The 16,761-nt window shown below is 35.6% G+C and overlaps 2 protein-coding genes across 2 annotated transcripts; both read right to left on the bottom strand.

The window, feature by feature from the left end:
- Positions 1 to 1,750: 1,750 nt before the first annotated feature.
- LOC144448825 (BTB/POZ domain-containing adapter for CUL3-mediated RhoA degradation protein 3-like) lies at positions 1,751 to 12,535 on the bottom strand. Its single transcript, XM_078139133.1, has 5 exons — positions 12,090 to 12,535; positions 9,893 to 10,152; positions 8,654 to 8,706; positions 7,775 to 7,976; positions 1,751 to 7,103 (listed from the first exon to the last, which is right to left on the bottom strand). The coding sequence occupies exons 1-5, from the start codon at positions 12,340 to 12,342 to the stop codon at positions 6,924 to 6,926; spliced, it is 948 nt and encodes a 315-aa protein (XP_077995259.1). The 5' UTR covers positions 12,343 to 12,535; the 3' UTR covers positions 1,751 to 6,923.
- A 1,147-nt stretch (positions 12,536 to 13,682) lies between these two features.
- On the bottom strand, positions 13,683 to 16,603 carry LOC144449522 (PAXIP1-associated glutamate-rich protein 1A-like). The gene is made up of 3 exons (XM_078140065.1): positions 15,968 to 16,603; positions 15,024 to 15,109; positions 13,683 to 13,969 (listed from the first exon to the last, which is right to left on the bottom strand). Exons 1-3 carry the CDS (start codon positions 16,354 to 16,356, stop codon positions 13,761 to 13,763), a joined length of 684 nt encoding a protein of 227 aa, XP_077996191.1. The 5' UTR covers positions 16,357 to 16,603; the 3' UTR covers positions 13,683 to 13,760.
- Between the last annotated feature and the right edge of the window lie 158 nt (positions 16,604 to 16,761).

Raw genomic sequence — 16,761 nt, 5'->3', positions numbered from 1 at the left:
TGAGTTACAAACACAGACTTGGTCTATGTTGTTTCATGTTAATTTTTCAAGTAGGAAGCCATGATAGAATATTTTTATAAATTAAAAATCTAAAATAAATACCCAATCCTCAGCCATATGGCCACATTAACCTCATTCAGTGTTTGTTTAACAAACTGTTACATTGAAAATGATTGGCCTAATTAAGCTACTATTGTCTGTAATGACAAAATATTCACAAAACTATCATGATTTAGTGACAAACTTCTCTGTTTCAGGTTAAGTGGTTTCAATAGTATCAGTAGTGAAATAAATATTTCATTGATTTGTTGCTGACAATGAAATGATTCTAGGGACCACAAGAATGTGCAGGATATACATACAGATGTATTATATAGAATTAAGTTTTCAAATTATATAACATATCCGTGTCACAGAATATTGCATATATTAATCATCACCACAGTCACTATATAGAGTACTGTCAAACTTAACTTATTAACTTGAACAAAATTTCATCTTTTATCAAAATGTCTAAATTTACTTAATCAAAGTCCGTATTAGCCTGTCTATATCATAGATGTGTGATTCTGCTTCCCCTTCACTCTCCACTTGAGCTAATCAATGCATTTGCTGTGTGAGTGGCTGCATGTGAATTTGGAATTTAATCTCAGTACCTCATTGAGCTAGACTTGAAGAGATTTGAAGCCACAGCTAGCCTTTAGACTAATTTGAACCAAACTTAACTTTACTGTTATTAATGATCATATATATATATATTATTTCTTACAGATCTTCTATTTATCTCTTTATCAAATTTTTGTATTTATATTTTGCTCTATGATTTATGATTTGATTTTTATCCACACTTTATCAAATTATTGGTTTAAAAATATTAAAAGTAAAAGTATTATAAATATAAAGCATGCTATTCGTTCTAGTGAAAATTAGGTGTAGTAGGTTTATATGATTGCTAGAATTACATGTAATAAACATAGGGTAATGATAACGATAGTAAACAATGTTTACAACCAGTAGTTGTTAAATGAACACAATTCTATGTACTGCTGTAAAAGATATGAAGTCGGATAATCCGAATGTGATTAATTCTGCAATCTTCCAATAAATAAGTTTGGATTAAGAATCTGTTTTTATGCTCTGTCATTCTTTCCTATGTTTGTGATACTTTATCTATACACACACCTACCTACATACACACACATACATATGTACATACAAACACACACACACATTTGTGTGTATGCATGTATGTATGTATGTATGTATGTATGTATGTATGTATGTATGTATGTATGTATGTATGTATGTATGTATGTATGTATGTATGTCTGTCTGTCTGTCTGTCTGTCTGTCTGTGTCTGTCTGTCTGTCTGTCTGTATGTATGTATGTATGTATGTATGTATGTATTTATGAATATGCATATATTGGGGGTAGGGTATGGTGATAAATGTTTAAACATTCCACAAACTCCATCACCGAAAAGCATTTCTCAGACACTTTATGTTCAGATATATTATTCCACAAGAGAAAGAGACAGTAACGCTGAATGCGATATAGGTCTGTAGAAGACTGAATTTGACCAAGGTCTGTAGAAGACTGATCAAAACACTGCATTTATTTGATTTACCATTCCAAAGTAACTATTTTACTGTCTTGCAGATACAAAAATTATCAAACTTTCCGCACACCCCACATCCAGATCCAGAGAAACCAATAAATAAACACACAGTAGTTCTTGATATATCCATAGTTTATTATTTACATAGTCCATTTTTTTCTTTACAAAATGTAATAGTGGAATACAGTATGAACCAAAGGAAAAAAAAACAGTACCGGTATCTCGGGTCCCCATGCTAAAGATAAGATATCCATCAAATAGTTTATACAATAAACAATAACGTTAATGTAATAACAGAATTGTTCCACTGGCCATAGAAACACTAAAACTTAATATGGATTTACTCACTGCAAAAATTACAATGAAATTGCCATCAAAGTAGTAAACCTAATGTATGTCATGCCAAAAATTGAAAATCATCTCCATAAATGTTAGACACTGCTATGATTGTATCAAGTCAATATTTGTAATATCAGAGTTCAGTACAGCTCAGATTGTGCTCTTTGACCTTTCCTCACATACAGGTCAGAGGTCACATTCTAGCTTACATTAAAAACTGTCAAAACAACAGTAGATTTGTAACTGATGGTATTTTTTTTCTTCAATACTTTGTTCTGTACAGCATCCTACTGGGGAACTATGCAAATTTCAAAATGAGATTTACTGACACTCAATGGGAAATAAAACTACTATTTTTACTGGTTTTTGTTGCTGTTCATGATGTCAGACTGGGGCTGCTACTTAAAATACATTTTACACAGTATTTCACTTCATAGTTTTTAGTTCATGATGGTGTACTTGGCAGATTATTCATGCAACTCAAAATTCAAATTACAATTGACAATTTTACCACTGGATAAGATATTAAAATAACCACATCAATCTCTCCTGGTGTACATTCATTGCTAAAAGGTGACATTCAAAGAAGTGTTGACAGGTAAAATCAAATTTTAGGATGAATTGACAAATTTTTCACCACCTTTCAGAATTTATTTTAGTGAAAAATACACACAAGGTTACTGTTGCTTTAACCACCATTTACATAACAATAAATGAACTTTGACCTTAACTACATCACTGCTGCTGCTACTACTTGGCAACTGAAATAACATATCTCCATAATAAGACCTTATGGCAAAATTAAAGATTTTTTACCTATTTATTTTGGTCAACAACAAAGGTCCATTGTAGTACCAAAGTATATAATGCAAAACATCAATTTTATGACAAAAACTCAAGGGATGATTGTTGTCTGCTATCACAGACTACATACGTACCCTCAAAAATGCAATAATATTTGAAAATAACTACTTGGAAAGTTGCCTTGTAAAAGCATATCGAACACTTGACTCATCAAACCAATGCATATGATTATTATCTGATCTCCAGTTTTAAAATGCCATTGATATTTTTCCCTCAAACAAATGTATCCTGATTTTATAGGGGTACAGATACAACCATATTACATTGAACTGTATCTGCCAGTCATGCATTGCCTGGAGATCACCTATGCTTAGCTGTGAGGTCACCACTTATCTATGCTGCCTATGAGGGTGCCATTCACCTATGCTGCCTTTGAGGGCGCCATTCTATTCAACATATTGCTCTAAACTACAAATATTTTGTACATGACATAATTCTTGATTTCACTGATCACTTACTAAAATAGTTTAACCTTCTTGTTGATATATCGATCCTATATATAACAGTTGAAATGTACACTTCCAACAATTAACCAAACAAACAAACAAACTTAACAAACAAATGTATAACAACAGTAAATAGTAACATGTTTGGGTATTATATTGACAGGACGATTATTTTACAACATGTATTTTTAGAGTAAAATTATAATGTTGCTTACACTTATAATACTGTCAATCAATTATGAAGACATATTGATTGGATACGATTCGTTACTTCAGGACCAACAGCTCGGCTCGTTCTATAACTCCGCTAGACAACCCAAAATCCTACTCTGACATTGGCCTTTAAGTAAATTAGAAACTACAATGATAAGCATACAGTTACAATACTAATAGTGATTATAAACAAAACTTGAAAACACTCTACACATGATATTTAGCATGTTGGCTTGTAAATTTGGAAGTCTTCTGACTTCATTTTTCTGTATCTTCATGTCCGTGTGCCCTCTAATGACAGTAATTTGTTGTTGTGGGTTCAAACTGATTTTCAAGAAACGGTTTTCTTGTGAGTTATCACCTAGTAATGAATAATGGAACACCAAATTTTGGTGGAGCACATGAATGTTTATGTCAATGGTGTAACAAATTTACCATAGAGAGCACACTGGTAACAGTCTTGCTACGGTTTCTAGAAACCCTGCGACAAAGAAATTATACTGTTTCCTACATACCCATGTGTAATTTTGAAAGGGTGCATCAGAAAAATCTTTGGGATTTCAAATATACTGGACTTGATGTTGGGGAAAAATGGAAAAACATTTGTTGGACACAGAAAGTGTTGTGTTTTCTACTATGCAAGGGTTATCAACTATCCCCTCCTAAGAACTCAATGTAAAAAACTGACACAATCTATTTGGTTCCACATGGTATCACCGCAACTATTGTAGTAAAACTCTAGAGTAAAGTACCTTGATATACACATGACACATTTCGAAACATGCTTCCAAATTGTCAAATTGATATGTTCCAAAAAATTGCACGGTTTAGTGTTGTTATAACAAGTTGAACATAAAAAATACACCTGTGAGTGACAGAGAAGGCCTGTAAAAATACTTTTTCTTCTTCTTCAAAGCTCTGATCACAATGGTTATATACTATTGACTACAAATAGTTACTGGAGTTGAATACATCATTACCATGGTAACAGGAATATGTGTATACACTATGAAGGCACAACAAAGTCAAACATTGTATCAAAATGTTCTGGGCTTTTGTAAATTTCTACTCTACTCTACCTAGAAATGTTCTTGTTTTTTCTCAAATATATGTTCCATACTCTAGTTTCACTACTCTCATACTTCACGTCTATACAAATGCCCAATTTCCAATATGATAACCTATATCCAGTATTTCATATTCCCCTTTTTTGACAAATTTCTGACTATTTATGTTCTAGGCTCATTTAGATTCAGTATTTTCGTATTTTTCTTCCTTGCCCAATTTCAAAATATTTTTGTTCCGAGCTCATTAAAAAAAAATCTGACAGTAGTACTTCAGAATTTGTTGAAGTCAAAGAAAGTAGTCTGCCATTAACATATGTCCTAGATTTGAAGGTTCATACCTTCGCCCCCCTATTTATACAGTGGACTGACTCACCCACAATAGATAAACTGGGCAATACAGAAGATTACAGGGAGTGGCAGGTCCTATACTGCTGCCATACTAATATGTAATCGGTAACTATCTTCATGTGAAAAAAGTATAAGTAGTTAAATTTTATACATCGATCATAATATATTGTCTCTATTGGAACATGGAATATGACTTTCTACCCACTTCAGTGTATAGAAGACATGGTTTGAACAATACCATATCAACTTTAGTTGGCAAACAGAAAACAATACTGAGCTGGAACAGACGTCGTGATTCCAAACTTACCGAGTCTTTGGATACTTTTGTTCATTTCCTGTACAGTAGCTATCTGTATGCATACAAAGCTGTACACACAGTACTTCATTTTATTTGACTGACTATTTACACTGTATGTCACTGCACTATCAACACAATCCCTTGCTCATTCTTTGTGCAAAATTGTATTTTGACACCCGGAAGTAACTCAGTTTCTGAAAAGTGTTGACGGTATGTCAATATCTATACTGCTAGTATGCACATTCAAATTGTACATGTTCAAACTGAAAATAAAGGATCTATTTTCTGGTCATACTGTGTTATGACAACACATGTCTATGTCACTGCAGTGCTCAAAATGTTCAAATTATTACCCAACATTTTTCTTACACTAAGCTTGAGCACATACTGATTTTTTAGTTTCAAATATTTTCTCCATTCAGTCAGAAAATATTAGTGACCCAAGGCTTTTGTAACTATGAGTCAACGACAGGTACTGACAAGACCCTTCGTCTTGCATCACCTTTATATTACTTGAACGAAGAAAGCTTGTGGGAGTAACATCTAACTAAAATAGATGAACACTGTGATTCCATGGATAGGTTAATACAGACACTTAAATGGGCAAGCCACTCCAGGAAATACAGGTCTTTTCATAGACTTTGGGTGTTTCTTGGCGATTGAATGAAAATTGTGTTAAACATGAAATCCTGAAGTGACTCTCCACAACCCAAACTTTATGAAAACACCCTCATTTCCTGGAGTGGTGTTCATATTTAAATGCCTTGACCAAAAATAACTGATATCTGTGTTTACAGGGACACAGATTTCAATACTTATGATCGGTGTGTACTTGAAGCTAAGAATAGTGTATGGAATTGATTGGGTGACTGACATGTGATCATCCACCATGTTGATTTGAAAGCATAACCATAAACCACAGGTCTCTTGACAGTACCGTCCGAGATGTACCCGCCATGCCACTTGACAGCACCGTCCGAGAAAACATCACTCTATTCTTCTATTCTTGGCACATATTTTTTCATCTCCATGTTCCATCTCACAACATTTTGGGAAAGTTTTGATTGGTGAGGGGAAAAAACTAGGTGGGTTTGACTCATTAGTTTTGGCCCTTCACAAAAACCTAGGATTATTCCTCAGAATAACATAAAATAATAGAACTTGATAAATTTGGGAAAGACAGTCGAAACTATTATGAGCACAGGAAGGGGAGAAAGTGAACCACTACTTTAGTTCAAGAGAAACACTACTCTAGGGGACTTAACAGGCATTTTTGTAAACCTTGGATTCTGGATTTCATGATTAACTGATTACTTACAAGTGCTTACTACATTGAAATATAACAATCATGAACACTGCATATTCATGCCTTCTGACCCCCATGAGACAATGTGTGGCCACGATGAGGACCTACACTGAACAATGGATGAGGAACAAGTTTTACCTCGGTTTTTCTAAACAAGCGTGTGCAATGTACATGATGTAAAATCATATAATAACTCCCGAACACAAAGTTCAAGAAATGCCTTATTGCCAGGAGTGGCACATCATTTAACCCTCGATGTACATTATTTGTCAGTCTACGTTTAAATAGAAGGAGAGCATGATTCAAGCCCAACGCTACACATAAATGAACTTGTGTAAATGTCTACCCCTATTTATCTGCAAGTTTGGTCTGACCATATTGTTTGGATCAGTCTACTTGGCGGTTGGAGGGGAGAACAGTGAGTTAGTATTTCCTTGGCCCTCTATGTTGTTCTCTGTCATCTCTTTCATCATCACTACTATGGTGAGCTCGTCGTGGTGATCCACACGTAGCCTGCATTAATTCATCATCTGGACCTCCTCTATTTTCATACAGTAAGGTGTTGAGAGTTTCTTCATAGATTCTTGCTTCTGGGAATTCAACCTACATTTAAATACAGATGAACTGTTAGCCTTGCAAGTATAAAAACATGCAATGCAAATAATTTCCTGTACCAACTATATACAAGCAGGCTTGAAATGAACTGAAATTTTTCTTTGATAGTTCCAGTGGGCTACCACTTTCTGAAAATGGTGATCAGAAGTCCCATATTCCTGAACTAAAAACAGATCCCACCCCACCCCCCATTGGCAATAACAGTGCTATCAAAATACTTTCATGTCCCTAAATTCTGTTTTTTAAATTGTTGCACAAGTAGCTTGAGTGGTCTACCAGCTGCAAATTCTGGTAGCCCGATGATAAGCTTTACTTCAATGTAATTTCTATGCATGCTTAAAATGTTCAGAAATATGGCTTATTGAGGAAGTTATAAAATAAGGAACCTCCAAGCATACCAATCAGAGAGAGTTACAGGTAAGATATTGTACAGTGCAGCAGTGCAGACACATTGGCTGACAATGTAAAGAATTGATAAACTCAATGCAGTCGAGCGATGTTTTGGTATTGATGAACAGACATCCTTACAGAAATCATCCAAAATTTGAGTTTTGCTCTCATAAAGAGACATCTTTTGTAGAAAGGTATGACTTTACAGTTGTTGTTAGACCTCTACTGAAATGAATATATGACTTTAACTTTGTGACACAAGTCCTTACCTTGGTCTGTTTCTTTTCTGTTGCGTAAACAATCGATGTACAGCTGATCTCAGCTACCTTGTGTCCATGGCCATAGAAAGTCCAGCAACATATCTCCTCATTGCTACCAATAATGTCTTTCACAAACAACACTCTTCCATTAAATCGCAGGGATAATTTATCAAATAATTCAATATTTTTTAGTAAGTTGTCATCTGAGTTGCTGAAAAGACAAGTCAAAATAAATGACCATCAAATTTTTTTTTTTTAAATTTGACACTTTTGTTGAAAAATAATTAATAAAGTGTGTGAATAAGTAAATGAAAGTGTTATGTGAGGGAAGTACTGTGCCAGGCTTTATGTAATATCATTCAGACTGGTAATGGAGACTTTAGTCTACCAAGATAGACACAAACTAAAACTATTGTCATAACACGTTGATACAACATAGCTAAGATATTGAATGGATATTGGTTTAATTATAGTCTCCGTACGGAGATTTATCTGAAAGCTAGTTTTTTTTTCAAGTGGCCTCACACATACAAATGTACCAGTCCATAGGATGACACAGGCAGTGTTTTATTGATAGAGTTCAATGAACTTGCAGTGCACTGTTATGGGATTTCCAATGTTTACCCTATATCTTGCCAGATAGCCAAGTCTCTGGGCCTCACCATGACCAATACCAGAGACTTGGTTATCAAGCCAATATGTTCAGCCAGATATGACCAACACTTATCATCGTATTAAACAACACACTTTATCATACACCTGGAGTATATATATCCTCTTTTACACTGAGGAAATCAAAGTATGGGTTTTCTGGCAGTTGCTGGTACTCAGACTCATGCATGAACCCCCTCCCCACAAAACCAACAAACCAACCAACAAACAACTTACCTTGTGTAGGAATACTTGTTGTTCTGTCTATTGTATAATAATTTCACAATAGGCTGCAATAAATCATATAATAATTACCAAACTATGCAAATCTACAAATGAAAACTGCACAAATCTGTACTTCAAGTGACAAGTCATGGCTTGTCTTTTCACAATATTTTCATACAAATTTCAAATTTTGCCATTACTACAACAATATCATGCAATGTACTGTATGCAGTGGTTTAATTTTCTCGGCAAAGGTGTTCAAATATTTCACCTTCTGAACACTGTAAACAACTTTAGATCTCTATTTATTGAACAGTCTAACTTGTACTTCCTTGTGGTCAGGTCCAGAATACCAAAATCCCAATTTCTTGCAACATTTTGTCTAAATGAAATAAATCGCATAATGTACTGCAAACTAGATACAGTCATGTGGGCACAAGTGGTTTGATGCCTGTATTTAATGTCTACAATGGTGGCAAACTAGCTTATTCCATTTAGACAAAATGTTGCAAAAAACTGTATTCATTCAACCTTGCTATCTTAGAGTATAGCACGTACATTTTCTGATTGTTTTCTGCATGGTTGTATCAAACAGCCAGTGAACGCTAACATGAAACAGGCTGTACAATGCATCATGCAATACAAAATGTTAGTAATTGAAGTGATGAGATAGGAACGGAATGCACACACGATAAAACATAATATCAATGCTATAATTATATTAATCATTCTTATATTAACCTCAAATCTACTGGTACTGTGTTCTACATACAGCAACAGAACAGCAGAACTGAAACTATTGCAGAATATAAATAACTTCAACAAACATTTTGATCTGATGATAGATCATAAGTAGGGCGTAGCAATTTACAGCGAACTTCATCTAACCTCACCTAAACAGTGGGTGTCACAAAGGTATTTTTAGCTCGGTTCATACTCTATCGGTAGATAAGGACAACAAAGACACTTTGACTGAACAAATCAGAAATGAAATACAAGTATAAATCAAGATATACTGTCACTATTCGACCTATTGCAGTGGACTTTAAAAACTTAGTCTATCAAACATGTATACATTTTCCCAAGAATTCAAAGACATCAGTTGTAATAATGTGTTACAATTATTTGTATTTTGTTTTCATTTGTAAGGGTCTTTGTCACTACTTGTCTTAAGACTCGTAGTGACAAGGCCCCTTATCTCGCAGATTCTTTTCTCAGGTGAAGGAATAACATTGTACATTTTACACTCACCTTACTCGAATTACTTATCAGTTGATGTTCCTCTCTGGAGGATGTAATGACTGGTACTCTACAAATTGGATCGACTTCATTTTTCCTTTTCTCTAGAGCGACTTCACTAAGTTCAACAAGACCCTGTGCTAAGTAATACTTAGCTTCCTGTAAGAGTTCTGAGATGTCTCGTCGTGATTCTGGGAGTGCAACATAGCCATCTCTGAGGTAGTTCAGAATTGTTCCAAAATGTTTTCCTGATCTGTCAATTAGTATCCAACCTAGGCAAGACAAAAAAAAACAACATTTTATCGACTGAGATCATTTTTTGTATCAGTACTTTTTTTTTTTACATCTGTCTTTATTTCTCAACCAAATCTTTACTAGGCAGTATCTAGTTGTAGACCATATCTCAACAGTACCAGTATCTGGTTAACTCAAGGCAAAGTTGTTATAAGTTGTTGTTATCACTATAATTCCATATTATTTGTGATGGGAGAATTTGGCACTTCCATGTGCTTGGACTGAGAGTAAATGCTGATATTTTTGAAGGTTGAAACTATCAAAATCTTTGATCCGTCAACACCATAGAAGGAGCTTAAAACCTTGTGTAAGTAAATGACCAATGGGGGTATACTGTTAGTTTTTATGTAGTCTGGAGTACATCAGGACTTGATTCTAACATTATCCCTTCTCTACTATGAAAAGCTATGTAACAAGCCTGAGCCATGATCCTAGAGTGCCAATAACAAAAGTATTTATATGTAACAGGCCCAGAAATCAAATATTAGCTATCAACTGACTACATCTACTTATTTATACATCTCTCTGACAACAACAGTTCCTGCTCAGATGACAAGGAACATCAAAATCAGAACTTCAAACATTCCTCCTTATGCGAGTGTATGCCACAATATTTGATACATGTTTGAGCATACATAAGGAGGGATGCCTGAAATGATGATAAGTTCTGATTCTGTGACTTTTGGTCATTTGAACAGAGAGACTGTTGTAGTAAGAGAGATGTCAAATGAGTAAAAGGTCAATCGATTGCTAATGTTTGACTGCAGGGCCTGTTACAGTTAGGCAGTGATCTGCTAGGTTCAGGTTTGTTGTACAGCTTCGCTGGACAGAGGAGTAAAGTGGACTGTCAGAATAGTCTAAAGGACTAGTTTTAGGTAATAAATGCTTCCCATACTGTGTTCAACACTCTTGACAGGACTATCCACATTATAATTCATATACATGTATGTATTTCTTTTTTGAGTTTTTTTGAAATGGGGGCAGTTTATTTTCTTTTTAAGAAGACTAGCTTTCTGTTAAAACAAGCTTCTATACTTAACTACTTATATTGATCATGGAGGTCCTTATACCTCCATGCTTAGATGGAGCCAACATGAACTACACATGTACCTTTCACACTTTCTACAAGAACCATGCTTTGTTGTACTGAGGAGTGGTAACACTTTTCGTGATGACAACAGTTAACAGTTACTTCCTGATTTTATTGGATGCATGACACAGAAGGCTGAGAAGGACACAGTACAAAGAAACCACACAGAAAAATAACCAAATAGTTATGCAACTCTGCCTTTAGAAACAATTTTTCTTCTTCTAATGTTTCTTTACTTCACAAATTATCTCTAAATTAATGGGGAGGGCTTTTGTCTGTGGGGTAGTTGGTTGAGCAACACGGTGACGTCATACCTATACCAGTACGGCGTCCACGCCCCAACAAAAAACACTGTTCTAAAAATAGAACAGTAGAAACTCACCTGTGTCATCGTATTTTGACACTCACTCACCTCAAAATATTGACATGAACGGCGAGTTATGAATCTCACAAATCACATAAGAGTTCATTTTTGCCCACTTACATATAAATTAATCGAATTTACCAACAAATTCATGGAGAAAATGAACCATAAAGAAAACAAAGCTTAAAGTGTAGGCTTCCGCCAAATTAGTCACTGTGCCAGTCAGTGGTCACAGCAATAAATGAACAGTACTTTTCTAATATAGCTAGACAAATACGCAAGAAGGCAAAAAAGAGCTCTTCCATGACTTCTGTTTGGTAATTTTTGTACACTTCAGATAAGGGTAACTTCCGTCACACATTGTTATGTTTCCTCTACAAGTTACATATCTACACTAAATATACGTCTGCGTTCCGTGTCCGGGTACGGGTGTGGTGATGTGACGTACACACTACACTAACCTTCAGAGTCGGTCAGTACTTCCATCCTACCGCTGAACATTGCTCTGAGCATATTGTCTTGTTTAGTTAAAGTGTCTAGAGTTGTATAATAAAGAGCTCCACCGACATTGAGTTTCACGTATTTGCTAGGACTGACTGTTGCTGTTGTTGCCGCTGCTTGGGCAGTTGTATTAGCTGCAGGCATGTTTGCTGGAACTGAAGCGTTTGTGGCTGTCGTCCTCGACGGCAATCGAGTGTGTGTTTCTCCCGACATTTCGGGAGAGCGATGTACACAATTCAATAATCCTATGGTCCTCGGCGTGGTATGATGAGATGCTGGAGATTATAAAGTGTTGAACGATCTATTTATAGCACGGTTAGGCGTTGTTGCATTTTCATTTACAGCTGATGAATACATTTGTTTGACGACAAGTTGTTCACGAGCCGAACAGACATATTCACACCCTGTGACGTCACCTTCAGAAACCATACAGGTCAAGGGTCAAATAGAGCCAACATATCAACAGCGCCCTCATTTACACAACACAGGTAGTTTATGCAGTCTGTTCTGTATATGTTAAAAAGTAGTTTTCAAAATCAAAATCTTGTTCTGTAAGGATTTTATGCTGAACACTGAAAAATACCATTTATGTATTGATTTTACTATCAACACAAAACAAAAGTTAGGTGCTCTCATGTTAATGATGCATTGAATAATAGTTGGCGAGATGTTATTCATTACAAAACTAAACTTTCTGAGAAATCAGATGAACTACTAGTCTATCAGCTAGCCCTCAGATGTTCTTCCGATAAAATATGACACACAGCCGAACAACGGTATCGAGGATGGAACATGTTCGGACAAGCCCTCACATGCGAACTTCGTTCGCTTATAGTTATAGCATCGAAAGAAAGCGCGAACGTCTAGCAGCAAGACTAATGAACTACCAGGTCCTCTTTGAAACTTGATCAAAGACTTTATTCAATAAAACTTAGACAGCCCTCACAAAATTGTCTAACTTTGAGCAACTAATCCCCTCTCCTTGTATAACGCCCATTATCAGTTTTGTAAGAAAAAACAATCAACATATTGAGGGAACTGGGGAAGTCTGCTCATTGACTTTGCCAATTTGCCCAGCATGCCAAATAATTATGATAAAGATCATAGATCATTCCTTTTCAGACAGACCTTCAGGATTTCAACTGTTGAAACCAGTACCGTTTCATAATTCTTGTTTTTCTGTCTCGCCTATTTTGTTCCAACTCTAATAACTTCAAGAAGATTGTAGTACATCTATAAACCGAAACAACTCTGAATTGCACTACTTATGAAATGTAAGGGGGGAGCTGAATAAATGCCGCATTATGCGTATGGTATGTGGGGACAGCAACCGACGCAAACGCAATTTGTAAATTCTTGTTTTCATTGTATGTTCGGATTCGAATGCTATGAAATTAAGAATAGATTCACAAATAGATTCTCATTCAAGTTGATGTTTTCTTTGCCTTTCCTCTGCCAAAGATGTTAAACAGAAAATAGAGTCCGAGTAAAAATGCACAATCACACAAAAACATACTTATAATACTTGATATTTATTGTTCTAAAATTCTCTATGACAGCAGATACTACAGTATATACTAGTACTACACATAAAATGTAAAATCAAAAATCAAAATTATCACAGCTGACAGTTACTTCAAGAAATCTCGATGTCGCATTCTAAATTGTCTTCCCAGAGTCCTGTGAGGTGTACTATCACTTTGTGTACTATCTTTTTCATCTTCTGGTAACTGTTTGCCTTGCTCGTCCATCTTCTTGTGTCGGATCATATCTGTGAATACTTTATCCAAAATAGCAACTCTTTTCTTGCTACTGCCTTTACCTTCCCTTCCTGCACTCCCTACAAATGAGAAAATATTGAGGTGTAATGAATCTTTCATCCAATCAGCCAATATAAATTTACATATGAAAACAAAAACTTAACAGTATACTGTAAACCTGGAAATTTTCGCTAAAGAATTATTTTCTCTGATTTCACTGGAAAACAAAGATGCAGATGTAAATAGTGACTAAATTGCCTTCTTGTACATGAACACAATGTACCAGTCAGGTAAATAGTAAAAATTAGTCTTTGAGAACTTGGTGAAGACTTTAAAATCGCAAAATTTTCTAGCAGTGAAAATATGTATGTTAACAGTGAAATTACAGTATTACCCTAAGAATGCTAAGGAATAAAAGAATGTGACTGAAGCAAACACACATGAATTAACTGTAACTTGGGGTAATAATTTTTTTATCAGACAACCACCAAAATATTCACAGAAAATAGTTCAAATACAATACCAATAATTAGACATTCTACATGTCATTTAGAGATCTATTTTATTAGTAGTAAAATGTCAAAATTGTGACTCATTGGGGCACTGCATGCTGGTCAATCCCAGGTCAAGACCATGGGGTCAGAATGGTGTTTTAGTTGAAAAGTCCAGCAGCTTTTTTTCCTGTTTCACTCTTTATCTGAACAAATAGCTAAAAAGGTATCATTGGCAATCAATTCCATGCCTTCAACTCCACGGTTGGCAAAATTAACATGTTGTGTTATTGGATACTAGACCCATTGATGAAGATCTGTGACCATTATTAGATTTGTTCTCATTTCTGGATAGTCTGACCCATATATTGCATTCCACATCTCTTGCATTGCCATTTCTGAAGTGAAACGATATCACATTTTTTATGCTTGAGCCATAGAGTGAAAGACTAACAGTGTCCATCGATGAAACTTAAACATTTTATCTGTCACTTCATAGTGGGTAGTCTGTAAGGTATGCCTTGACGGGGTGCCCTCACACATCGGTCAACCCCCTTTCAAAGAGTAGGCCAGTGAGGGCAGAGTGACACGACGTATCTTACAGTCTACATAGTAGGCTACATACTATACAGATGATATTTACCCATTGTCCTCCTTGGAGTAACAGATGCTGTTCTGTTAACTGCTGTAAACTCATCAAAGTCATCAAATTCTGTTGGTTCTTCCTCCCTGTGATAAAAAAAATCAAATTGTCAACAACAAAAAAGCCACAGTTTGCTTGAATCAACGTATATACATAACTTTGCACGTTAAAAAGCCTACATAATATTAGTAATACAAATATTACATGGTAAAACTCTTTGTATATTGAGTGTCATAGAAGTACACTATTTAAACCTTAAAAAATGAAAGCTATCTCGATGAAATTCACTGAAAATGAAGTCCCATTTGTAAGACTGATTGTCATGGCAACTTTAGATACACAAAATTGAAAATAATGGACTTTGTAAATTGTAACTAAAATATTGGTATTAGGATACAGTTGCTGGTATAACTAAAATGAAAATAATGACACTGAAACATCTATTACCTGGTATTGTTTTGTGGTAACTTTGACCATGTGACAAAGTTCTAAAAGGAGCGTACACAATGATTAATTTTTCCAGTCTATAAGCTACTATGGGAAGGTGTTAGTTTTGACTACAGAAGGTGTTAGTTTCAACTCAGATAACTTAAAGACAACTTTTGTTGTCTGAGGTTTCAACTATAGATGATGTACACATTGATCTGGATACATAGGCTTTTGAGCCTGCTTCCAGTAAATCACTTAGGTAAAAGTAAGTGTGGGCATGGAGGTATAAGGTCTCCCTTTATACCTCCATGGTGTAGGTCTCTGAATATTTTGTGGGAGAAAAATCCAATGTGCACGTTACTTTGTATTCATCACCAAACATAGCACTAATCAACCCCCCCCCCACCCACCACCACCACCACCACCACCAGCACATAGCACTAATCACCCCCCCCCCCCCACCACCACCACCATCAATGATCATCATCATCATCATCATGATCACCATCACATACTTTGTTTCATCTACTACATTCTTCTCTTCTTGTTTACTCTGAGAAGCAATTGCTTCATCTGTTTCCTTTTCCTCATCTTCCAGTGTTTTCCTTTTGGGACATTTCCAATCAAGTTCTAAAATACCTTCTTTGTCCAGCTTTTCATAAAGTTCAACAATTACATTCGTAGGTGGCTCCCAAAACCCCCTGTCTTTACTTTTTCCATTTTCCAATTTTTCGGTTTTGTCCTCATTTTCTGTGTCACTCCCTGGTATGTCAAAGTCTGCTATTTCTTCCTGTTTCGTTTTTTGTTCGTTATCAATTTCACTTTGGTCCTGTTTTCCATCAGATGTAGTAACTGCTGTATCATCCTTCTCCGCATCAGTTTCCATGGCAGTAGACATTTTCATAGTTTACAAGGTATTCAGAATTTCAACATCAAAAGACAAAACAAGTGTTTCAAACCTGCCCTCGTTTGCAAACAATGCAATGTCGAGACAAGTGACGCGACACTTGCTGTCCAATTTGCAATTACACGAGCAATCCTCATGTACTGTACCGTGTGCAATCAAGTAAACTCCTTGAAAGACCAAGATAGTCCGCCTTATTGGGTCCAAAACATGAGTGTTTAGTTGCAAATACAGCCTCTTGTGGTTGTTTTCATTTTGTTCCAAGCGGGCTTTGAGATATGATTCAACGAACAATCGAAGGGGACAGCCAGTTCACGGACTTAATTATCATCTCGCGAGATATTGCATCGTCGATTCTGATTGGTCAAGACAAACTTGCAACCAAATTCAACGCGTCGAGTTGTT

Source organism: Glandiceps talaboti, chromosome 18, assembly GCF_964340395.1.
Source record: "Glandiceps talaboti chromosome 18, keGlaTala1.1, whole genome shotgun sequence".
In the NCBI taxonomy this organism is placed as follows: Eukaryota; Metazoa; Hemichordata; class Enteropneusta; family Spengelidae; genus Glandiceps; species Glandiceps talaboti.
The sequence above is the reverse complement of the archived record's forward strand: the minus strand, read 5'-3'. Positions and strand labels throughout refer to the sequence as shown.

Coding starts and splice junctions, on each gene's coding strand:
- LOC144449522 (XM_078140065.1), bottom strand. CDS start 16,356: ATGAAAATGTCTACTGCCATGGAAACTGATGCGGAGAAGGATGATACA. Junction 15,110..15,967: donor AATGTAGTAGATGAAACAAA/GTATGTGATGGT, acceptor TTTTTATCACAG/GGAGGAAGAACCAACAGAAT. Junction 13,970..15,023: donor TACTCCAAGGAGGACAATGG/GTAAATATCATC, acceptor TCTCATTTGTAG/GGAGTGCAGGAAGGGAAGGT.
- LOC144448825 (XM_078139133.1), bottom strand. CDS start 12,342: ATGTCGGGAGAAACACACACTCGATTGCCGTCGAGGACGACAGCCACA. Junction 10,153..12,089: donor AGTACTGACCGACTCTGAAG/GTTAGTGTAGTG, acceptor TGTCTTGCCTAG/GTTGGATACTAATTGACAGA. Junction 8,707..9,892: donor TGATAAGTAATTCGAGTAAG/GTGAGTGTAAAA, acceptor GATTTATTGCAG/CCTATTGTGAAATTATTATA.